This window comes from Fulmarus glacialis, unplaced genomic scaffold (assembly GCF_000690835.1).
Source record: "Fulmarus glacialis isolate BGI_N327 unplaced genomic scaffold, ASM69083v1 scaffold14895, whole genome shotgun sequence".
Taxonomy (NCBI): domain Eukaryota; kingdom Metazoa; phylum Chordata; class Aves; order Procellariiformes; family Procellariidae; genus Fulmarus; species Fulmarus glacialis.
Window position 1 is genome coordinate 1 of NW_009213979.1, and position 26,020 is coordinate 26,020.

Sequence of the window (26,020 nt, forward strand, 5' to 3'; positions counted from 1 at the left end):
GCCTCCGTTCTTCCCCTGAGCACTGCAGGCCACAGCTCCTGTTAAATTTAGTGGGGCTTTTTGCTTTGCTGTTCCATACATCTGGGATGTTTTGAGGTGCTGTTGCAGCCAGTGAAGCAGGTCGCAGAGTGGTGCTTTAAAATACCTGAAGAATGGAGCTCAGATGCAGAAGTCAACCTCAGGAGTCTCTCCTTTCAGAAAAGATGTCTAAATATTATGTTGATGTTTCAAGGACCAAGTGTTGAATTTAAGACATCAGATTGTTTCTTGGATGCAGAGTTTTGAAACTGAATTGTCACTGTACCTCTCTTCATCCGTTTCCTTATCCATAGGAGCTTTGATACATTGATAACTTTGATAATAGGTATCATATAATATACAAATTTCTTCTTGACTTAAATGTTTTCTCTTCTGTATTACAAGCAATCCTATCACAATTGCATCTGCTCTTTATTTCCCAATTCATTGGGAATGAATTTTGCATGTTTAGTTTATCTCCTAGTGGCAACAGTACCTAATCCTATTGAAATGAACCGAGTTATCTCTTACTGCCTGGAAAACTCGTGAGCAAGAGCCAAAACACTGGTATTGTCGTTGTATTCAGGATGATCGTTTCTGCACCGTTCATATTTGGAAAGTTATTTTCCCAGGGTTGATACCTAGAATTTAATTTGTAATTATTCATTCATTTTCTTCAAGAAACATTTCTGGGTTTGTTGACCAGTAGGTAACACACACCTTTTGGATGTAGTCAAGCCATTCACTGAAAAGCCACCATGTGGTTTAGATGACAGATACCAAGAATGAGCTAAAGCATAAGTCGTAGACTGAATTTACTAAGTATCAGTTTGATTTACATTGCAGATCTTCCCACATTCGTTAGGAGGATGTTCTCCTCTGAACCTCTTAATAAGTTATGTAAATAAATTATATATGTACTCTTAAAACTTGTGTTTTGGAAGAGCTATCTTAGGTAGTAGTTGTCATTTTCAAGAAGTTACACAAGAGAAAAGTTAAGAAGCAAAGTATTGGTAAAAATAAGTTGTCCTTGAAAAAAGCGTGCTGCCACTTTTGTAACTGCTTTGTTTATCATAAAATGTATCTTTTTATAATGGACAAAGCAAGGAAGAGGGGAAGAAAGAAATTTCTATAAACTAAATGCATACTTCTAGGTAGCCTAATAAATGATGCATGACAAAGTTGAGTTTCAGATATACTACAGACTTCTGAATGTTTCCTAAGTGCTTTGAGTGTTTTGGAGTTTTTTGTAAATTGACATTTTTCTGTCTCATTTATTTTCAGGAGAGCCATATCGGCTTTTAAGTGGTACAGAATATGTCGTTGGACGCAAAAACTGCGCAATTTTAATTCAGGATGATCAGTCCATCAGTCGAAGTCATGCAGTTCTGACAGTAAGTCGTCCTGAAACAACCCCTGTAAGTAGCCAACATTTTACTGCATTATCAATATGCTATGTGGATAATTTACATACATACTCTCATTTCGCTCTCACAGGTATTTTATGCCTGGAGTAGAACCATTGATTACCTGTCTTTTCTTAATCTTGACTTTTTTTTTTCTCTGGGGTGCTTGCCTATGTTGAGAAATTTAGTGGCATAATTCTACTGGTCCAAGCTCCCATCTGAGCATTCTTTTTATCCCAGAGTGAAGATTCACTAGGAATTTGTATTAAAATAATCATGGCAGGAAAATTATGCAATCAAATTTCATTACATAGACAAGTTTTAGTCTTGGTTGTGGAAAGTGCTTCAGTTGTCTTACTGCAGGCTTAGTTTGTGTTTCATTCCACATCATTAATTCTGTATTTGCTTATAGGGGACTGAAAATAAAAATGTCCCAAGGAGGATTGGCAAGCAGCAATTTACTATCCCTTATGTGTTGCAATGTTTATGGACTTTTTGATGCCAGTCAGCAGGAAAACTGTATATAGAGTTTAAAATGAAATACATAAAATTTATTTGTCCTTTCAATACCGCAAATAGTGTATAACTACGTGGCAAAATTTCATAAAAACAGGCTGACAGTGTTCTCATTGGCTTGTGAAATTGTCATATTTGGGAAATATGACAGTGTCTGTCATATTGAGTCATATTGAGAAGAGTCTCAAGACATGCTGGTGTCACCATGCCCTGCAGCTTGTGGAAGACTAGCAGTGCTCGTGGAAGGAAGAGAGGGAAAGTGACTTGGGCACCTATGCCAGGGCTGAATGGTAGATGAAAGCATCAATAATAAATCTCAGAGCCTTGCTGAATCGCACTAGCAGAGGCTTTGGGCCAGTGAATGATTGCCTTGCACAGCCTCCAAAAAGACTGAGTGTAAGAAGCACAAAAGTTCTGAAGCTAAAAATACGTATGTTTTCTCTCATTCCTTCACAGTGAAAATGAGAAGTTGAATAATTACACGTAGCCAGCCTCGTTGTCCAAAGTCTTTATTTAGGATGGTATTTTGTGGGCTTTTTCTTATTTATCTACTGCTTTGATCCATGATGGTAGTAACCTGTTTCTGATAAAATTATCTAATTCTGATAAATTATAATGGCTTATTTATGTTTATTTTCAGAGCCAGTCTCTGTCAGTCCCTATATTAACAGTAACAGATACATCTAAGTATGGTACCTTTGTTAATGGATCAAAACTCAATGGCACTTCAGTGTCTTTGCAGTCTGGTGACAGAATCAACTTTGGAGTCTTTCAGAGCAAGTTTAGGTAAGTGCTTTGATTATAAAATACCAAGTAGAAAATTGCAAGTTTTAAAAAGAGTATTTTTGCACATAATACGACTTGGCAAACGATACAGCGATGATGAGTTTTTAGAAAGCAGAGGAGGTGAGTAGTATTTTGCATGTGTTCCACACCTGCTTCTGCAATAGTTTTCCATTACATATTTTTATAATATAATTTATTTTGACACTAAGAGATTAGAATTGTTCATAGAAAAGCATTGGCATTTTAGAAGATGTTGTATCATGTACAGTGAGTGTTTTCAGGCTATCTAAGGTAAAGAACAAAATCCTAAAACATAAATGGTTCTAAAGAAGGGAGGAAAGTTTAGGGTAGGGAGAGAGCTTGTCTGAGTCCTTGTTAGCTGTTGATAATGTAATGAGAAAAGAACTGAGATAGCTGGAGGTGCTTTGTGCAGCGCTAGCCATTGAATGCTTGTTGCTGTGATGTATGCCTGCGTTCTCTTTAGTGAAGCTAACTTGCTAATTTTTCAAATTTAACATGGTAGTCAGTGCTATCTGCTTGAATATATGAAGCACTCCTTGAAGTAAAGTGGCAGGTAAGTAGAAAAATTCTAATGACCATTAAAATCAACATTAAAGCAACCAGAAGTTGGCTTTGTTCCTTAAAATTTGACTCTGTTTTGTCACTGCTGCTGGTATTATTTGATAGAAAAAATGGCATTCTCCTCCACTTATTACAATAAATTATTTGTGATATTTTAGATAAACATACCTGAAATGTGGTACAGGAATCATGCCATGAGACCAGATACATCATGACTGTTGTACCAGAAATATTATTTAGATTTCTTTCTGCTTTGTAGACTAAATCAAATTAAATCATGGAATTTGATATGCCGTAATTCCATACGGAAGATCTAGAAATATAAATAGGCTTATGGTCAAGGGTGACAGCAGAGTTAGGAAAGAAAGTTACTTGAACTTGCATTCTACGACACTTACATTTTTTAAATACTAATCTGTTTGTGGACTGTTCTGTTGAGCATACTTTTGCCTTTGGAAACACACGCTCAATTTCTTCTGATATTCTCTGACCTTGCAGTATTCTTGAAGCACTATTTCTATGTGATGTCTGTGTAAGACCCAAAAGTCCTTAGAAATATTTCAGGTATCAAGTCAAAATGTTGTTAATTTTTCTGAATAAAAATCAGTATTTACTTTCTTTAGGAAATGTTAAAGCACAGTCTTTGATCTACGTAAGAGTTATGAGTCTTCTCTTCCCCTCCCCCCGCAATTTCCCTGAGACACAAACAAGGCAGTTAAGTCAACTCTGTTCATCATAATGATTGGCTGAAATAACTAAAGCAATTCTTTTTTACTTGTTCTTTTCAGAGTAGAGTATGAACCCTTAGTTGTCTGCTCCTCGTGTTTAGATATTGCTCAGAAAACTGCTTTAAATCAAGCCATCCAGCAGCTTGGAGGCCTTGTAGTGAATGAATGGACAAACGAGTGTACTCATCTTGTAATGGTATCAGTAAAAGTTACTGTTAAGGTATGTTGAGCTTTTGCATAGTGATGGCGTTGCTTTGCAGTTTTCCCACAAACGCGAATTAAATTCTAGACCTGCTCAAGATTTTTCTCTACAAAGCAATGAAGTCAACTCTTCCTTTTCCAAGTTTAGAAAGAAATGTATGTTGATGGGAGGTTGGAGGGAAAGAAAGTGGGGAAAAAAGCCAATTTTGAAGACTGTTACTGATTTTCATCAGTTGCCTTGTACATTTTCATAACTTTGGTCAAGACGGTAATTAAAAGCTAGGCTGTTAGAAGCAAAACTATCCTGTTTTTCAGTTGCAAAACTCAGTATTCTTCTATTTGTTTGTGTGATGTTTTCCACATCTAAGATCTTAAAAATCTAATGTCAGTTGAACCATATTCTAGCTGAATTTTTTCCACAGTAAATATATATGTTCTGTCTTTTCAGACTATATGTGCTTTGATTTGTGGTCGACCAATTATAAAACCAGATTTTTTTGTTGAATTAATCAAAGCTATTCAGTCCAGGCAACAGTTGCCAAATCATGCAAGGTAAGCATCATGTTTTCAATGTCACAGGATTAAATTTATGGGAGTTAGATTATCAAATAACTACACGTTTATCTGATTATATTTGACAGAATATGTGAATTACAGTAACTTTATTTGTGGAAGAATGCTTAATATGACACACATTGTAATATTCAGGCAATTTTCTTGCTCTCATCCTAGAGTTGTAAAATGAGCTCTTGGAATTCACTGTATGCTTAGAGATGTTACTAGCTCTAACTAGGAACTTGTTTTGTTGATACGTTTGAAGCAACATTTAAAATCTTTCGGGAGTTGGTACATTAAAATAAAGAAAATTATATTTTTGTAGAAGAAATTATATCCAATGTATTTCATTATGTAGACATATTTTCCCAGTATGCAGTTAGTTACTGAGTTTCCAGTAAACTTTGATCAAAACAGAGTTCGCCTGACCACTGAATTCCCTGAAATAGCAGGGGTTTTTAATTATCTGTTAAGAGTTGAAGTGAGACTAATGTGCATTGGTCTTCGCTATATAAGAATAAAATACTCATTGTTTTCATCGATGAATTAACTTGAAAAGGGAATTCTTACTTTGAAATAAATAAGTACTGTAGAATAGCCCTTTCAGTTATTTTCTCTAGGTAGAAAAGTGTAAAATAATCCCATTACTGTATGAGAGAATTTAATCCGAGCCAGTATTGCTACTGTTTTTATCTTGAAAAGGGAGACAGTTGTGTTTTGTTTGTTTGGGATTTTTTTTATGAACACATGATTTATGCAGGTAAGAAATTTCCATTGTGTATTTTTAAAAGGTAAACTGCATGGGTGCTTGTGTTTTTATCACTTCTACTCTTTGTATGCTTTGGAAGGTACTGTGAAATGAAATACATAATGAATGGAAATTCTAAGAATACTTGGCATTTGAAAAATAACTTGTTGAAATTTAATGTCAGTTAACAGGGAGAGAAATTTGTGAAAGTACTTTAAATGTGTTCAAGACTTTATGATTTTTCTGGATGTATTGTTTTAACCAGGTGGATGCTGGACACCAGACATTTGAGTTGGGGAAAATAAGTGGTGAGGAAGAGAAGTCACTTTGTGACTTAGCAATTTAATTTATTTTCTTTAGTGGGTCTGATGATAGCCATTGGTAGAACAGTTTGATGAACCGGCGGGGAAGAAAGGGCAGCTAAACAAACCTCAGTGGTGCACATAATGGAAGCAAAGCTGCAGAGGATTCACAATAAGCTGCGCTTGCTACATGTTAAAATGTATTTCACAGAATGTGACAGTACCTTGTTAGAATAATACAGGTGCCAATCTGGAGCAATTGGTAGCAAATACTCTTTAGTTTCTAGATGCTGTTTTATGTTTGCAGGGGTTTATGTAATACGTCAAACCAGTCATCTGTTAATGGTTTAAAGTTCATTTGGTCTCCAGTTTCAGAAGTAAGGGGGAAACTTCATGAATTGTAACTTTTCCTTCTACTTAAACTTCTACATTGTTTTGTAAGGACATGAGAAAACTAAACAAATTAGAGTCCTCTCTGAAATATTGGACATAAGATTTTCTGGCAGATTTTATTTTTTTTTTTTAGTACAGGTAGTACAAGCCATCAAAAGCTAGCAATTCGTTGTGCAATCTGAAATTTGCTTCGTCTAATGTTACCTAGCTGTAAGGCTGCTGTTATCATCTCTTACACTAACAAGCTGACAGTGGTTTGGGCTCTTGAAACCAAGGTGCATGTTGTCCATTCCTTTAATAGAGAAATGACAGTATAATTGAGCTGTGAAGTGCTCCCTAAAATAGAATCAGATGGATATGTTTCTCTTTTTTTAACATTTTTGTTAACTTTTGAGACCCTTAGAGGAATTGAGTTCGCTAAATATGATTGACAGTAGCAGTATATCCATTACTTAGCTTTCACAGAGAGAGTTCTGCGTCAAACTAAATGAGACAGCTTGTGTAATACACAGATCTATATTTAAAATAATTACAGTATCTTAAATAGGTGATATTTTTAAGATGAAGCTTGTGGGAAGATACTGAAAATTTACTTAGCAACTGTTTGCATTCAATTTCCAAAAATGGTTTTAACTTTCACGGGGAATCTCTACATTGTGCACTGTAGCTAGAGCTGACCTGAGCTGGGACATCTGCAAGACACTAAACAGCTTGGATATGAAATAAGCTTGGATATAAAATAAGAAAGCCATATTGATGTGGTAATACAGGGTGACACTGTTAATTAAATCTTGATTACTATTGTAGATCTGATTAAAAAAAAAAATCTTAGGCAAATTAAAGTTCAAAAAAAGTAAAACAACTTTTTGTTTATACAAAGACTTCATATGAACCTGCAGTTCACATAATGAATGTGCCTTCTTACTTGAGGCTTTTTACGGTGAAATATATTACTCCAGTCCTCTGATACTCTCTGATAACCTATGCAAGGAAGAAAAATAACTGAAGATTTCACTAATAGCTGCGTAAGTGCAGCCCTATATGAAATAACGTGGTTTATTACAGCAGTCCAGTGTAAATAGTGCAGGGCTTTGGAAAACGTAGGAAAGTAACTGAGGCCTTTAACAGAAACTCATCAAGAATCAACATCTATTTATTGAAAGATTCAAGACTGTAGAGGGTCTTTTCTGGATAACGGTGTTACTGTTCAAAGCTTATGGGGAGAGAGTACAAGGAGTGCTTCAGAATCATAAGACAGAAAAAGACTATGTTGCCTTTGAGCTTACATCAGGATTGGATAACAGTTTCAGAGGAAAATCAAAGGTTTCTTTGAGGAAGAAATGATCAGTTGAAGGTTCCAAAAAAGGATTTGAAATGTATTTCTAGAGAAACTATAGTCCAGTTCTGAAGTAATGGAAACTGCTGTTTCTCCCTTTTTACTCATCCTTTGGTTTTTAAAAATAACTTTCTCCCCGTATTTGTCTTGATGGTTTAATGACTGTGTCTGTGGGGCTCGGTATCAGAAGTCTTCTGTCTTGGTAACTAAAATCCGAGTTGCCCTATTTCTTAAAATTAGTAGAATTTATCGTATCTATTTCAACTTCAATAGAACAATATTTTTGTAAACAGACTTGAACAGGTTGCTGAAACTTACCGAATACTCATTTTTCGAAACCTGATGGTTTTATGCTGGTTAATTTCCATTGTGTACATAAAGCTTCAGGAACTGATTGTGAAGAACACAAAAGAACAAAGATTATTTAAAATTAACTGTAACTATATAGTACATTTTAGCCTATCATAAATGAGTTACATATTTGGATGCAGTAGAAAATGTACATGCTTTTTTTTTTGTGTTCAGCTCTAAGTATGTGAATATTTGCAGTGTCTGAAGAATGTTTATATGTTTACAGATGGTGAAATTACCTATGTAATAAATGCTTTTTTCCCCAGAAACTTAAATATTTCAACATTTCATGGAGTATGTTTCTTGCTTAGAATCTGCTAATCTTTGCATAAATGAGGACAAAAATAATTTAAAAACATATCCATGTGTGTGTATATATGTATACATGCATATATGTAATTTATTGGGCTGTTAAACCAGATTTTGGGAATGTATTTCAGCATGTTGTTTTTCCCTGTGTAGTAGTATGAGAAGGATGTGTAATCAGCAGTCAAAATGAAGATAAGTAGTTCTTTGTTCAGCCAGAGTACATATATAAACTGCTGTTTAGGTACAGACGTAGTATAGCACAGTTGAAATCAACCTATAGTTTCCCTCTTTTCTAGCATGTGCCTTCACCTTGCTCTGTCAGAACCGCTGTAGTAGTGAATATGTGACTCAAAGATCCTGTAAATACTATCCTGAAATTATCAGTTAGATGCTTGCCTTAACTCTGGAGGCTTTTTATGATGTGGGCATGCTCTCATTAACGAGAGCTGACATCACAGGCTGTGACAAAAATCAGAGCTTCAGGATAGAATTTCAGTTCTGCCTAATCTGTTCCCCAGCTGAACTCCTGGTCACTTTTCTTGTAATGGACAAAAGAATTGAAAATCTGTAGGGTGACTCAGTTCAGTTCTCTAGCCCACCAGCAAGAAAAGTATACTTATTTGCTGTCATCTAGCGTGGTGGTAGATCCAATAGAAGAGAAGGAGGGGTGGCTGTCCCTGCCTGAAGGGTAGAGGAAGCAAGATGGCTGATTTTGTGTGGAGTTTTACTATTAGCTAGAGTTAAGTGCAGAATGAGATTGCAGGCTCATTTGTCAGTATTGTTAGTGGAGAATGTAGATAGGTGTACAGCAGATGCTTAAAGTGGATAGGTTGAATACATTTCTAAAAGTGTTGTCCTCTTAGTTACTGAAGTAGAAAGTCTTGATCTTAGCTTAGATGTTGAGAAATTAGAGGCTCTGTTTCTTCTTAATGATCTCTTGAAAAAATATTTATATAGTTTTAAGAGAGCAATACAGTATTTTAACTTCAGAGCTTTACTTTAAAAAGGACTATGAGTCAGTACTGATAGGTAAATCTGAATTTTGTAACTTTAATTTTCTGTTCTTGCAGCTTTTATCCTCCAGTTGATGAGCCTTCCATTGGCACTGAAAAACTGGATTTATCTGAGCATCATGAAAGGAGAAAAATATTCAGTGGAAAAACTTTTGTATTTCTAACTGCCAAGCAGGTAATTAGGCTTTACATTGCAGAAATGTTGCAGGGGTAACTAAGCGCAGATTCTGTTCTATGTGAATTCACACTCATTCTGGGTTCATCAGGAAAGAAGGATTTCTGTGTATTTATCATCTTACAATATGATGGCCTAAGCAAGATGAAGTACAGGGGGAGAAACAGAACACATCGCATCTGCATTAGTGCATCAGCGATAAGCATTATGCTGATAGTTCATTATGCTGATACTTCTAAACTAACTGGTTTTTAAGATTTTTTTTTTTTTTTTGTTTGCGTTCTCTTTTTAGCACAAGAAACTGGGTCCAGCAGTTATTCTTGGAGGAGGGGAAGCAAAATTGATGACGGAGGGTAGAAAAGAAACATCTTTACTGGTTTCTCCTGAAGTTTGTGTGGTTGATGTGGGGTTGACAAACTCTCAGATCCCAGGATCTGACTCCATGAGAAACTGGACTGATTCCATTCTGACTGTCTTGCAAAGGTGCAGCATTGTTCTCTTGTACAGCGGTATGGTAATTTCAGAATTTCTGAGATTAGTCATGATGTTTGCATACATATGTAAGCAGTAGGATGCTTATAAAGAGCTTCATTGCTTTAAGTATTTAGCATAGTAACTAAAATTTCTGGAAGCAGGAAAGAAAGGACCTGGCAGTTCTGTGAGGATTTGGTGGGGTTTTTCTTTCTTCTCTCCCCCCCACCCCCCCGCCCCGAGGATCCAATTCTACAAAGCTTCATTGTAATGAAGTTGCTTTGAAATTACAGACAGCAAGTGGTTTTTCTTCTACTATTTAAAAGAAGTTAAAAATGAATATATTCTAAGAATGGAAAACAGATCATCTATGATTTTTCAATAAATATATGTATTTATTTAATGGAAAATAGGTGAGATGGCACCTTGAGGTCATATGGTTCATTGCCACTTAATTATTTGCATGCAGTGTTTCTGAAGAGCAGCTTCTTTATGAAAATCAGTTTTTGTTTTGATGCTGGGTTTTTTTGTTTGAGAGGGCAGACTGCATATTTTTATAGATGTTAGGATTTTCATTATACTATTTTATTAAAGCAATGAAAGAAAGCAAAATCCCAACGCTTAACCTGGTACCTAAACCTAGTTCCTCTGAATTTTCTTAAATAGAGAAAACTGTACTCAAGCTCTTCTCGTGGCTGTAGTACAGAAGAGGGGTGTGTGTGCCTAACTGACTTATAAGAAGTGCTCAAATCTTTCAAGTCACCTTCCCATTCACACACGTTTTTGAAAGAGAGGTAGAGCACAGTTGGTTAAATGCCCAGAAATCAGGCAGGGAGCGATGCATTGGCCAGATTACTGGGACTAGGCAGTGACTGCAGCAGCAGGAAACATGGGAATTCATACGTATGGGACATGGGTATAACGATGGATAATTATGCTGACTTACTGTGTTGTGAAAAATTGTAGTGTAGGCTGATGTTTTTTGAAAGGAGGGATGGAACATTTTGTACTTTGTCGTATCTGTGCCCATTCGCCTATTCATCTTTGAATCTGTATTGAGAAACATTTTCTTTTTTTGTCTTTATTTTATTTGTATATTAACAGCAAGGATCTCAGGGCTATTCCCGAGGCAGAAATTGGATTGGCAGTTATCTTCATGTCCACGGAAAAATACTGCAACCCTCAAAAGCAGCCTGGTAACAAAGGTAATTGGAAGAAGGGTAGTAATAAGTTAACAGCATTAAAGAGGCAATATTTCTTTTTGTACGGGGGCATCAACAGCTAATGTTCAAGTTCTTTTGTTTTGTTTTGCAAGACCACTAAAATAGAATGACATTGTATGAAAAATGTATACAAGTCTGAAGAGGTAATTGTTTTTTAATGGTCTTGCAATAAACTGTGATGAAAATTATATGACTCTTAGATGTAAATAAAAAAGTAGCAGATCTAAAATTAGCATAAAAAGCAGACACATAGTACATTGATCTTTAAAGGAAAGGTACTTTAAAACAATCTTCTGAAGCTCACATTTTTAGTGGCCACTGAATTAATATGTATGTGGTAGTTTGAATTCCATGCTATTCTATCTTTTATGAAAAGACTGGGGTAATAAGGAAGTAAAAGATGAATGTTAAAAATTGAGAGAATAAGAACGGAATTAATTTGTAAAGGCTTGCTTTTTTTGCTCAAAAAGGAATTTGCCTTAGGGAAATTCAGCCGCCCCCTGCCCAGTTCAAAATGAAACATAATCTTGACGTAACAAGTAAAAACAATGAGATATGATTGCCACATTTACTAAAGTAATAGTTTGGGAGTGGACGTTCCAAGTCTTGACTTGAAACTTAACTTGTATTTGCTAATGCAGTAGTAATAAAACTCTTTGAGAAACAGAAAGTTTTTGTTTGTCTAATTCTCTTTTCATGCTTCTTCCACAATTGTTAGTCTATATTTTGTTTCTATAAAATTGTCAGAGTTATGTGTATAGTTGTCCTGGTTTCGGCTGGGATAGGGTTAAATTTCTTCCTAGTGCTGTGTTTTGGATTTAGTATGAGAAGAATGTTGATAACACACTGATGTTTTCAGTTGTTGCTAAGTACCCTGCTAGTCAAGGACAGCTTCCGAGCTCTACCGAGCACAAGAGGCTGGGAGGGAGCATAACCGGGACAGCTGGCCCAGCTGGCCAATGGGGTATTCCATACCATGTGACGTCATGCTCAGTATATGAATGGTAGCTGTGATCCAGGAAGTAGAGTAGCGATTTTGGTTATTGGTCAGTGCGGGTGGTGAGCAATTGCATTGTGCATCACTCATTTTGTATATTCTATCATTATTATTTTCTCTTTTCTGTTCCATTAAACTATCTTTATCTCAGCCCACGAGTTTTTCTCACCCTTCTGATTCTCTCCCTGCCCCACCTGTGGGGGGAATGAGTGAGCGGCTGCGTGGTATTTGGCTGCCTGCCGGGTTAAACCACAACAATAATTTTAGGTTCTATTCTGTTCTACAAAGTGTTGTATCGGGTAGCAAATGCTACAATTTAAAAAAAAAAATCAAACAAAATACCCATAAATTTGTCTTTACATACAGGAACATTACTTATTCAAAAATGTATTTTGAAGAGAGGAAAAATATACATCCAGTGCTGGCAGAGCTCAGAAAAATATTTTGGTTGACTGGTATTCCTGTATGAATAACTTGTATGTGATCTGTTGTCTATTCAGTTAGTTTAGAAAACAATACAAAATAAATTGATTCTCAGATTAAATTTAAAAATATTGACCCCACAGACATCTGGATAAATCAGAAGTGCTGATTCTTGTTTCCAATCTGAATTGTTTAATTGGATAAAAATTAAATTGTCTAATTGAATTGTGTAAAAGGACTGTATATCAGGCTTTTAAAAGTAGCTATGTTTACAGTTTATTTGCTAAAAGGGAACAAGTGCTATTGTTTGGGAGTTATAAAAAACTTCCTTATATGTGTTGCAAATCGAAGGGATTGTAAACAAGACTTCTTCCTCTGATCTTGTCTCAGAACAATGAATAGCAACATATATAACATGTAGTTGCTCAAGGAGGAGACCTAGGTGTCTCTATCGGTTATTCCTCTATAGGTTACAGCGGTAGGAAAAAATGAATGAATGAATGTGTAAAAAAGGGGTTATCTGAAAGGACAATCCTGTCCTCATATTCTCAATCTGAATGAGATGCAGGAATAATGGAAAGGGCTGAGAGATAAATAGTAAATAAGCAAAAAAACTTATCTAGAAGCACGATGAGACATATGTTAAAATAGTAATGTTAGTGTCCTTTGACTTGGAGAAGACATAAGTATATGCAGACAAGGACAAGTGAAAGGGCAGGCAATATAAAAGATGTTGTGTATGCTCTTCTTTCTGTTTTACAGAGAAATAATGTGAGCAACTAAATAGAGAGGAGCAAAAGATGTTTTAAAGCAATCCCCTGACTATGGGGATTATGAGAAATGGGCTGTAGAAGACATTATTCTGAGGTTTTTTGTTAGCAAATGTTGGTTCTGTATTAATAGAAATTATCCCAAATATAATAATCACATGTTAGAGATCATCATAAAGCAGTAAATATAAGGAATTTTGTGCTCTGATGGTTTTGCATAAAATATATATTGCATGATTTATTAATTACATTATGTCCATATTAATATATGATTTCCCATTATGCTTCATTTTTATTTAAGCAAAATTCCATGACTTAATTTAGTGGAATATTTAAAACTGAATCCCAGAATGTGGTCTTTTAGAACTGTTTCTTTCAGGTTTTTTTAATTAATAAATCTGCTTAGTTTTTTGATTAAAATTGCATTAAGACTATTTTACAAAAATCTCACCTGATCAGTTACCGATGTGTGATAACACATGCAAAGAATCACAGCTTTGATATTAACCTTGTAATTCTTCTCTTGTGTTGATCTTGCAGCTGTAACTAAAAGTACTCCTGCATCAGCTGTTGTAGGGCAATCCATTTCTCAGAGTTTGGCTGTGGATGAAACCATAATGCCAACTGCTGCAGATAACAGCACAGTATATGTAGCTGATACAGAAATAGAGGAGCAGACATGGTAAAGTATTCATGGAAATAGTTTCTAAGCTAATACTTGCAAATAAAGCAATCTTTTGTGGCAGAGGAACTTGTATCATTGCCATGGACAAAGGTATACAGTGTTTGAAGTGGCGCTTACTAAATTGCTGTCACTTGTCTGCAGTGAGGTAATTTCTGCTTTTGAGTGGTAGATAATAGAAAGCATCACATAGGACTTATGACTGTCTCAGATACAAATGTAGATACTGCATATCTGATTTGACTGTCTTGACTATTAAAATTTTTCAAGCCATTTCACAGTTATAAAAATATATTTGTCATAGCGTATTTTACAGTTTGTTTTTAGCACACCTACATTGTTTATAAGTATGTTCAAAGAACAGGTACAACTTTTTAAAAAAGTGGTATTCAACAGTGTATCTCTGTGGTAACTTCTTGTGTGTTCACTTAATATTTTTTCTCTCTGATACAGTATGGAGATAGAGAATACTGCCCAGATGGACAGAAAAGGGAAAATGGCTTCCCAGGATATAACCACTGTAAAGAAAAACCCTAGCACAAGTGGCGATGTAAATGCAGAAACATCGATCTCTAGAGTGAACAGAACATCTGGGTTTAGTCAAAAAAGTCATCCTGTCTCGCCATCTAAAATTTCAGAAGCTGGTAGACCTAGTGAGTGCGCTTCACGTCACCAGTCTAACTCAATTACAAATTACTTCCAGGTAGCTATAAAAAGGTATGTTGAAATGTTCTTGACATTACTTCTCTTATTGTTATGTTGGTGCTGTTTCTGGAAAATAATTTTAACTCAAGGGATGTACATTTAATTCAAAACATACTTCAAAAGATAATTTTTAGATCAGCTTCCTAGAATGGCAAGCTTTTCCTCAATTTCACAATGCAGTCACTAAAACCCCAGAAGCTGTTATGTTACAGATGCAAATAGTCATATTAAAAAATGCTTTTGTAATTTCTTTCTTTTGTAATTATTTTCTGGCTAAGGGAAAGAGCTGAAGAAGGAGAAGAAACATCTGTACCCAAACTAGCAAAACTGGAGAAAAGGTCATCACCTGTTTCCAAGTGCACTGAACCCACAGCTTCATCAGTGTGGAACAATGAAGCAGAACAACATCAAAAGGAAAGTAACATCCTGGACCCAAACCCAAATTTTGCATTAGAGGACACAGGTATAAAGCTTATGAGGGAAAGTGGCAAACTAGCAAGTGATAAAACAGACACTAAAATTACTTCTAGTGAAAAGCATGCACCAGAGAAGAGAAAGGAGTTAGATGATTTATCTGAAGATACAGAGGCTCTAGAAATTGTGTTTGAAAGCAGAGACCTAGGCTGGGAAGATCAAATGGCAGATCATGACCAGGAAGCTCAAGGAAATATACGAAAAAAAAGATGTTTGGAAGCCAAAGGAAGCCAGATTCAAGAAGTAAATGTAAAGCAGAGACAGGAGAATAAAATATTGGTAAGTTACATTCTTCTCATGTGCCTAATCTTGAAATTTACAATTGTGTTAGAAGGATGCAGTTAGCTTCTTTAAGGATGAGGCTGCCTGCATACAGAAAGTGGCTTTGTGAAGTCTGTTTGCTTAAACCTCTCAAAACCCTCTAAGCTAAAAATTGAAATGATGTATCTATTACATGTGAACGTTGCAGTGTTACACCTATCTAAATGTTTTTTTCACTCTTTAGGACATTGTTTCTTTGTGAATTGAAAGCTGCTTGTATTCTGAAAGTTTTCCTCTCTTTTTGCTTGAAGTACTGTAGGTAGGACAGCAGAATATATCCAAGAAAAACTTCTCATATTGTATGTTGTTTTGTTAATTATAATGTTGATATTCATACTAAAACAATACTCAATTATATTATCTTTATGTAATGAATTTTCTTAGGAAACCTTTAGTTGACCTCTTCTGTTGAATACCAAGTAGTGTCCAATGTCTTTCAAGTCAGAATCTCTAGGTGTCACGTGGAAGATTATTAAAATTCCTGTATAAGGCAATTCAAATCACTAATGTTGTCTTAAAAAAAAAAAACCCACAACAAAAAAAACCAACCCCCCCCCAAAACCCAAAACAGAACAAAAAAACCCACACCTTGCGATCAGTTTTCTTGATTATTTCTCTGGTTTTGAGAATAAGGCAATTTTCTAAGAGAAATGAAGAAAACAATGGATTTTGAGTAAACAGTAGCCACTTCATCGAAAAAAACAAAAGCAGGTTTGTAGAGGAAAACAATGCTGAGAGCTCTAGCAAAGTAGACTATTAACAATGCAGAGGGGAATAAGAGAGAAGGAACAGGTTTAATTTTTGTTTATTTTAAAAAATATATATATTAAAGCTTACTGGCTAGTCAATTCTTACACAGTGTAGGCAGTGTTTAAATGCTGTAATAATAAAGTTTGAATGTATGATTGAGTAACTGGAATTTGCAGTTCCAGTCAGATGAGATCAGATGAGAATTAGTAATTGTCTGTGCATTCTTAGCTCAGACTAGCTTAACACTCTTCCCTTGATACTTTACTGGAGCTTGCTTCTGGCAAAGTGTGAATTTTGAACTTCGTTATAATGCTATTTTTTTTGGTGTTAGTCACAGGCAAGTTTTAAAAGACAAGTCTTATGATTGTAGAGAATCTTTGTTTCTTGCGCTTTATGCTATCAGAGAGGAGGTACTTTCTATCGGGTCTAACCATACTGAGAGACTAAAATGGCTGCTTGGAATAGTCTTTTGAATTTTTTTTATGGCCTGGGAAGCTTGGCTAGTCAAACTTCTTGTCACGATCATGAAGGAAAACAAATTCTTCTATAAAACTAAACTGTTATTTTATCAGATGAGCACTTAATGACTTTTGCTGACAAAAAGTCTTCTAATTAATAACAACCTATTTTATTCATGTAAATTATATTTCCAGTGGAATAGGAAGGAGATTTCATGATAAAGCGCCACAGGCATATTTGTTACCTATTTTCTTGTGTATCTGGCAAGACAGACAACGTAAGTAATTGACTCAAAATCTACAGGGTGCATAAAGCTGATCTGACTTTTTTCAACCACTGAAAATAATCTGTGAAAGGCAAATCTGGTTTTAAATTATCGGAGGAAAGCAACCTGCAGAATACTTTCCAATCCTAGTAATGAAATGTCCATTCTGCGTACGTGTACACTTGATATATGGAATTGAAAATGCTACTTTTTAGATTTAAAAGCTTTTACAGTATTTTCCAGAACCTGGCAGGACTTTAAAGATTGTACATGTGGACAAAACTTGCTACTGGTATAAGAAAAAAAAGTGAGAAAATAATTTTTTTAATAGAAAAAAACCAATTGTTATAGTGTACATAAAATTGTATAAATTTAAAAGTGCAGTTTCTTTTCTGTCTAAATATTTATATTGATTTGAAAATGCTTATTCCACTGTAGACAGAAAACAATTTTATGTAAATTTGCATTTAATTTCATTGTTACATTTTAAATAATTTTTAATCAAATAGAAAGCAGAACAACTTGGATTAGTGCTAACTTCAGAAATGAAAAGTGAGATCAAGCAAGAGTTGCCAGTCTTGGTAAGAAACCAGTTAATTGTAAGTTTGAACAGCAAACTGTGAAATAGGATCCACAAATACTATGTTCGTAAAAGCAAAATATTGATGCATTTTCTTAATGCTTCTCAGAGTAAAGGAGGTTCTGAAGATTGTACTCCTCAAAATAATCCTGTGTAAATTTGAATAGTACAGTCCAACTTATTGACTGTGAAAAGACAGAGAGAACTGTAGTTCCTCTGCATGCTTTTGTAATGGCATTTGGATGGATACTTAAGATACTTACACTACAGAAACCTAATGTAATTGTATTAACCCTTCAATGCCGTTAGTACTTGTACTGATATTATTGTTAGGTTACTGCTTAAAGACCAGACAAGAACGTAATCTCCTTGTCTGCTTTGAGGAGATCACAACTAGAATGGAAGAGATGGACCATTGAGAAAATAGATGTAACATACACTGATTAACAGTAAATGCTGTGCTAAGTTTGTTATAGGTGAGATGAATGAAGGAAGGAGGGGAGAATTGCACAGAATGGCAGTGAGGCAGAGGAAAAGGAGATGAGGCTAAATGAAACAGAAATGGAAAGATTCTGAGGAGATAAAGGAGAGTGTAACAAGTCAAGGAGGGGCAGGATAAAATCTTTCACATATGTACAGGAAACAGTCCAAGAAGAGGGAATGCTGTGCAAGTATACCAAAGTGCAGGGTCAGCTTAGATTAAAGGAATTCTAGTTTATACTTTGCTATAAAACAACTGTACTGCATCTGGGCTGGAGCTGTTTAAAGCTACTTGTGAACTTGTCCTGCACCCAGACTTCCTTTTTAATCCACATAGGTCTAACCCCAAGCAGCAAAGTGTGCATGCAAACTTGCTGACATATGAGCATTCTCATGTACAAGAAAAAGTTGCTTCATTGATCAGATCCATCTTACAGCCCTAAAGTTGGCCTAAATGGTAAATCTGTAGGCTAGAATTGAGCTGAAGATGTTCAGCTTCATCTTCCTCGGAGTTAGCTGGAGTTTCTGTTAGAGTAATTATACTTGATTAAATTAGTTGGGGTAAGAGGCAAGGTGGAGGGGAGGAGAGAAGTAATTCTTCGATATTAGCTAAATTGGGGAAAAAAAAAAAGGTGGTTTTTTTTTTTTTACTTGAAGTTTTATCTTGAAGTAAAATCCTAGTGAAATGAGGTACACTGACTTCATTATTATTACTGCAGTTCTTCATGGTCCTGTCTTTTCAACAGATGTAAATATGAGAGAAAAAAATTTACTGAGCTCCCAGCTCTATTGGTGGTATATAAGGAGGATGACAAGTACATCCATCTTCTTGGCTTCTAGCACTGCTGCTGCTGCTTCCCCTCACCCTTTTGGAATCCTAACTTCTGCCTCAGCTGTGCTCATGATAATTTCTTTCTCTAAAGTTTATGCTGTTAGATATGCTGTATGTCTGTTTATACACTTGAAGTGCTCCATCCTTTTTCTTTCCACATAAGAATGACAACAAACTTCAAGATGACTCCAGCAATCTTCCTAGCAGACTTCTTTTGACTGAGTTTAGATCGTTGGTTGTCAGCCATCCAAAACAGAACAGTCAGCTTACTGGAAATACCAGCTATGGGGGAAAGAAAAATTTCAAAATGTTCAAAAAGGTTAGTGTGTATTTGAAATGGTCACAAGATGGCACTGTTTAAAAATACTAAGAAGTATTGTTTTAAGATTGTAGAAATATATTATGATTTTTTTTAAATTGATAGTAACTGCAGAAAGAAACAATTTAAGTACCATATTATACTGTTAACAAATATTTTGTTACTTGACTAAAGTAGTACCAGGCTGACAAAGGCTCATGCTAGGTTATTTAACCTAGCATAACCTCATGCTAGGTTATTTAGATTAGATTTATTATTTAGATACTTATTCCAAGCTGTTACTTGGAATAAGTCATGAAGTGATGCCTACCATAACTTCCGGTTGTACCTCCAAAAGTTAGCAATTTGACTTCTCTAAAGACCTACGTATAAAATATATGCTGATTCAGAATCTTGCATTTTATCTAATAAATCTTGGGTTTCTAAATAGAACTAAATCTAGTATCTTACAAAAGTAAGATGATTGCTTGCTTGGGTCCTGAAGATAATTTCAAGAAGATTCTTAGTGTTCAATGTAAAAATACCACTTCAGCTCATATTAAAAATAAAAAAAAAACATATGTGGTATAAGATTACTAGAAATGTATTCCAGTAAAATATTATGTGGAGCACGTGAGTCACATAATGCAACTTCCAGCTTTCTGGGAGTATGCTCTCTTTTTTTTTAAAATTTCTGATCGTATTTTCTTTTCCACTGTTTTGTAATAGATTCTTATGCATTCTGATGATAAAATAGATTCTATCAGTAAAAATCAGCTTATAATGTTTTCAAACTCCATTTAATGTACTATCAGATTTATTTAGCATATGTAACTTGTCAGCTTTTTTTTTTTGTTTCCTTTGGTAAAAGGAGGGAGATAACAGCTTTCTGTAAATGCTTTTTTCACTTCAGTCTCTCTTAAATATGATCTCTGAGAAATGTTATTCAAATAAAAAATGACTGACTTTCTTCTGTGATATTTGACTGGACTTTCTGAATTTGTTAAAACAGACCTTTTACTTGCAGTGTGCTTGCCTTGTATTGTAATTGTAAGAATTTATTGTCTGACAGGTAGCTTATCCAGGGGCAGGACAACTTCCATACGTTATTCGAGGATCAGATTTGATTGCTCACCATGCTAAAAAGAATTCAGAGCTAGAAGACTGGTTAAGGCAAGAAATGGAGGTAAGGAATTCTTTCTCAAAGATGAGCAAACAAAGACTTGACTCATGTAAGTGGTCATACCAACCTGTGCTCATTTCTGAAATACTTCAGAATTTTATTTTTGAAATAAAACCTCAGCCAATTAGCTGTCCACGCATGCTCATAGGAACATACAAAGTAGTAAAGTTACTGGTAAGTCTGTGGTAAGGCTCATTTTTTTGCTGATTATTTGAATTCATTTTACATGCAACATTCATATAATCGGAAAAACTGATTTAAACACAATCAATAACCTAAAAGAGAATGATCTTTTTTTTTTTTAATAATCAAAAGAAGCATTATGGACACTTGTGACTTCTAAAAACGTGACCGAGAACTAGGAAGAACTTCTACACAGTAATCTGTGTTCAAATTGTTATACAGTACTGTCGTGGTTTAACCCCACGCAGCCGCTCGCTCACCCTCCCTCCGGTGGGATGGGGGAGAGAATCGGGAGAGCACAAGTAGGAAAACTCCCGGGTTGAGATAAAACAGTTTAATAATTGGAATAAAACAAAATAGAACAGCAATAGTAACAGTGAGGACAACAACAATAACAATATACAAAGCAGACGATGCACAATGCAGCTGCTCACCGACCACCGACCGCGTGTCACGAACGGGGGGCGAGCCCCCCCACACACCTGGTTTTTATACTGAGCATGATGTCACATGGTATAGAATACCCCATTGGCCAGCTGGGTCCACCACCCCGCTGTGCTCCCCCCGCCCTGTGCAAGCATCACCCAGGAACAGCCAAAGCATCAATGGGCCATCAACGCTCCTTTCATATCAAACCCAAAACACAGCACACCCCCCAAGCTACTGGGAAGAAAGTTAACTCTGTCCCAGCCGGAACCAGGACAAGTACAATTGATATTCTACTCTTGAACAGAACAGAAAATACCTGAGTAAAATTCTGTTGCAGTAGACTGAAAAGACATAGTAAGAATAAATTCAGTATTTTTTCTATTACAAAAATCTTCACCTTTGTATGTAAAATTTCTAAAAAATACTATATTTTATCATAGCCGTTCTCTAGCACTTTAATTTTCCAGTAGTTTCTTTAAAAATACTTGCTGATGAGCCATATTCTGTTTTCCACAGTCTGATTGAGATTCTGTTAAATCAATATTTTTTTATTATCTCCTTTTTTTTTTTTTGTCCCTGGGAATAGATAATGCAAATTTAAAATTCCCTTTACACACCAATAATTGGATAAAAATGTCCCTATTTCTATAATGATCCTTCAAAACCAAAAAACATGTTTCTGACCAAAATTGATACCTTGCACAAACTAATCCATTCCATTAGTTGGTAGCAGTAGCCAGACTTGAGTAGCACAATATATTATCTAATGTGAATATGTGCTGAATGGAGTATTTAGAGAAAACTTACTTCTTCAGGAAAAACTGTGTTAGTGCAGGGATATATTGTTCTTCTGTATTGTTCATTAGCTTCAGCCTTAACATCAAACACTGAATAAACTTACTTTCTCAGGAACAGAACCGACAGGCAAGAGAAGAATCGCTTGCTGATGATCTCTTTAGGTAAGAGTTTTATGTTTATACATAAAAAATGTGTATAATTTGCATCACATCTTTTTTTGGACAAAGTCCAATTTTGTAAAAGACTTCTTTGACTATTCCTTTGAAAATTCCATGTATTCCCATGTATGGAATATACGTCAAATGACTCATCCACTTCTCTCAAATATTTTTTATGCCTTAAACTTTCAACTTAATTCAGACTTACTACAATTTTTTAGTAAGAATATTCTCAAACAAAAATGTTGCTATTTCCTGTCTCGTATGCCCAAGCTTGATTGTTCACGAAGGCTGGAAGAGATTCTGGGGTCAAGCTTTCTGCCATTAGTGGTTGCTAGAACCTAATGAAGTGTTTTGATCTTACAATTGAGTCAGTCATCTGAACTCCCAAGAAAAAGTGATGGGGTTTGCCACATTTTCATTCTGGCCAGGCACTTGTCTATCCCTGTGCTGAGTCCCTTGAGGGAGCTAAAGCAACAGAATACTAATTCTGTGAAAAAGTGATTGGCAGGACTGCTTGCCTTTTTTTTTTTCTCTCTTATTCCCAGAATTTAAAACAAAAATAAAAAAAAACAACCTAAGTAAATCATAGAATCATTAAGGTTGGAAAAGACCTCTAAGATCATCAAGTCCAACCATTAACCCAACACCACCATGCCCACTAAACCATGTCCCTAAGCGCCTCATCTACACATCTTTTAAATACTTCCAGGGATGGTGACTCTACCACTTCCCTGGGCAGCCTGTTCCAAGGCCTGACCACTCCTTCAGTGTGGCTCTTCTTTGTCCCTTATCTTTGAGACCTTAAGCTACTTTCAAACCCATTCACAATGAAAGAGCTCCTACCTTTTTTTACTTGTTAGAATCTCCCTGAATGCCTTACCATCTTCCCAGTTTTCAGACTGAGGAGAGGAGGCATTTTTACACTGATCATTCTATACTCCTGACAGTGTAGCAGAGTCATTAATTCTGTCTTAATCAGTGCTTATGTCACAGGAGTTTGAGAGATTTCTTTGGTAGGTCCACGTTCACCTTGGCTGTTTGCCATAACTCATTACGTTTGCCTCTAAAATACAGTCTGTTTCAGCAGTTTTCTTCAATAACCCTCACTTCAGTTGTCTACCACTTTCCCTAATCTCTCTTTTGAAAGAGAGAATCATCCTATTCAGTTGACTTCCTGTCCAGTTACTTTCAACTGTAATACTAATTTAATGATTTATAACCACTTTCTAATTAAAAGAAGTTCTAAGCCAAATTTGCCATTTTATCCAGTTTTTACATCTGCAATACAGCCTCTAAATATATGTCAATTGTGAAGACATTTATAAAAAAAAGGTGCAGCTTGACTGCTGTGCTGGAACATTAACTGGTCAAAAATATCTTGATTAATTTTAGCCTTTCAACACAGAGCAGTGGAAACTTAGATAATTCACGTGCATTCATGCTTAGAAAAGTTTTTACCTCAACTCCAATTTTTTTAGGATAGTTGTACTTACAGAAGTTTCCACAGTCAAAAATATTAAAACATGCAATTTAACGTTCAACAGTTTGTAACCTACTTCTAATTTTGTCCTTAATCCTGAGTAAAACTACTTGGCATAATGCTAATGTTAACAGCTGCAATTTCCCATGAAAATTGCATTTGAAGATGCCATTAGAAAAAGTCATGCAGTACTCAAAGGTAAAGATGAGCTAGAAAGAAAAGTTATACCCTCAACTGCTGCTGAGTACATACTGAAATAGAGGAGGAAGGGAAGACATATCATACTATCTGCTAAGACTACAGATAAATGGATTATGTTCAGTAATAGCCCTTTGTATCCTTCACTCCCTGTTCCCAGCAAGGTCTTTTGTTTCTTTGTACATTCACTCACAATAGTGGAATCTCTGTAGTTCTTTTTCCATTTCAGGCCATAGGTACTGTACAGTTTCCTTTCTCTGATAATGTTGTTTGATTTCTTTCTGTCTGGAAAACATCATCCAGGCTTCATTTAACATGAAAAATGGTTGGAGGTGAGGTGGGGGAGATTACATAAAAAGATGTTCATAACTGTCAGTGTCAGTAACTCCATAGGCAGTCACAGACGGGGTTGAAGCTGTTGGTGTCCTGGTGGCACCTTTCCATCATGTATCATCTCCTCCTCCTATCTGCATATCTTTCTCCCCTCTCCTTCCCCCGCCTCCCACCCCCCAAAATAGAATTTGGTGTCCAGGACATACTTAAATGTGTTACAGTGCTATACCAATAAATTCAAAGAAATGCTTTGAGATTTAATATAAGGATCTCTGTTTAGTAATGATTTCATTATTTTCTTAGTTTTTATGTGAAGAAACAAGCAACCACTGTTTGATTTCTCACCTGCCATGCATTTGACTAACACTAAAAATTGTGCATTTAGGGAGAAAAATGAGTAGGGTGAAGAAGGATGTTTTTGTCACTATCATGATACCGCATATCAACATGTCTAAGAGCCATTCAGAAAATCTTACTGCATTAACAGCTTGTGCTGTTAATTAACAGTTAATAATACAGCATTTCTTTCAAAGGGTACACATTTCATTTTTGCCAAAGTCTGAGTTGAATAGCAACAGCAGTGACTTCTAATACCTTCCTAGTTATGTGGCGATGTAATTTGGCTCACAATTTTCCTGTCTAAGCAAAACAAAGTCTTGATGAATGAGAACAGAATTAGTGGAAGTAAAACTGCCTGATCATTCAGTTGTGTCCATAAGTTATTCATGCATGAATAGAAAACACATCAGAATTTCAAAGAAGTGACACAGGAATTCGGGAGATGAAGCTCAAATGGAGAGAAAGAGAAGGCCAAGGAATAGCAGTGTCAAGCAGAGGCAAATTATAAGCATATTGCAGTAAATCAGGTAACTATTTCGTATATCCAGAAAGTAGATATAAATTATTGAAAATCAGTCAGAAGCTATGTAAAGGGGAAGGTAAGACAAGGAACTGCTTTATGTGGGAATAGGAAGCAGCAGAAGGCTTTTGTCTGAATGAGTTGTGGCCAAATGTTGCACATTGCTGTGAATATACAGTACCCCTTTCCCCTCCCTCCCCCCTTTTTTTTTTTTTTTTTTTTTTTTTTTTTGTGGGGAATTTAATTTTGGGATCCCCCCCCCCCCCCCCTTTTTTTTTTTTTTTTTTTTTTTTTTTTTAGTGAGGAACTTAATGTTGGGACATTAAAGGCTTGGAAAAGCTTGTTCATGCATCAGATTTAAAAATTTTAAGTAGTTAGGAAGTCACTGAAAATTTTAGTAAAGGTTATTTCTAGTTCATGCACAGGTTCTAGCTTATGCATCCTTCAGTCAAGTTGTAGCAACTGTAGTTACAGAAGTGCAGTCAGGGAAAGGACTGAACACTGACCAATCCCTTGCAATGAATATATAATAAAGCTATTTACATCACATTGTTAACTTTGAATACCATTAAGTTTTACTTATTTGTGACAAATTCTCTTTTTTGTTGCAGATATGATCCTAATGTGAAAAGGAGAAGATAAATTGTGGCCTGAATTTACAGTGATTCTCTAGCAAAATCTGCTTTCTGTTCTTTAAGTTTGCTGGTTATAGTGTGTAATATATACCTACGTATGACCATTTGAGCTATCTATTATTGTAAGACTTGTTTTTAAGTATTGCTTTTATTAAAGAAAAAGAAAAGTTTCTTTCACTGCTTGGTACGTATGGATTGCATGTTTTCCAGACCTCATTATTTGCTTCAGAGTAATGCTCAGTAAAATACCATAGATGCTTAGGATTTCATTTTAGGCTGTTTATTTCTCATGTTTGCTTGTCAGTACTATTTTGGGAAAAAAGAGGAAGTTAGCATCAGTCTTTTTTCGTTTCAGAAAGGCTTTGTTAATTAGATTTGTTAATTAGATTTTTGTATATTGTAAATTTTTTTCTTGAGGCAGAGGTTTTTGAAGACTTCATAAATAAGTTAGACCAAACTTTAAATTTGTGTCTGAGTAAACAGAAAGTATTGATAAGGTCAAGCTTCTTCCTATTTTTGAAGTTGGTGACATCAAATTATTTGTAGCTAGCCACCAATTTTGTATGACGGCAGATTTGAAATAGATGTTTAAATTTTAAAATTCAGTGATTT

At 35.4% G+C, this 26,020-nt stretch overlaps 1 protein-coding gene across 1 annotated transcript; it reads left to right on the forward strand.

The window, feature by feature from the left end:
* Positions 1-1,302: 1,302 nt before the first annotated feature.
* On the forward strand, positions 1,303-25,415 carry NBN (nibrin; the record flags this gene model as incomplete). Its single annotated transcript, XM_009578400.1, has 15 exons — positions 1,303-1,436; positions 2,581-2,726; positions 4,097-4,256; positions 4,686-4,789; positions 9,302-9,419; positions 9,712-9,902; positions 10,995-11,095; positions 13,844-13,985; positions 14,439-14,702; positions 14,969-15,443; positions 17,469-17,558; positions 19,015-19,170; positions 20,222-20,335; positions 21,854-21,903; positions 25,385-25,415. Coding segments are annotated over 15 exons (2,276 nt in total), but the record flags the coding sequence as incomplete, so codon positions are not given.
* Between the last annotated feature and the right edge of the window lie 605 nt (positions 25,416-26,020).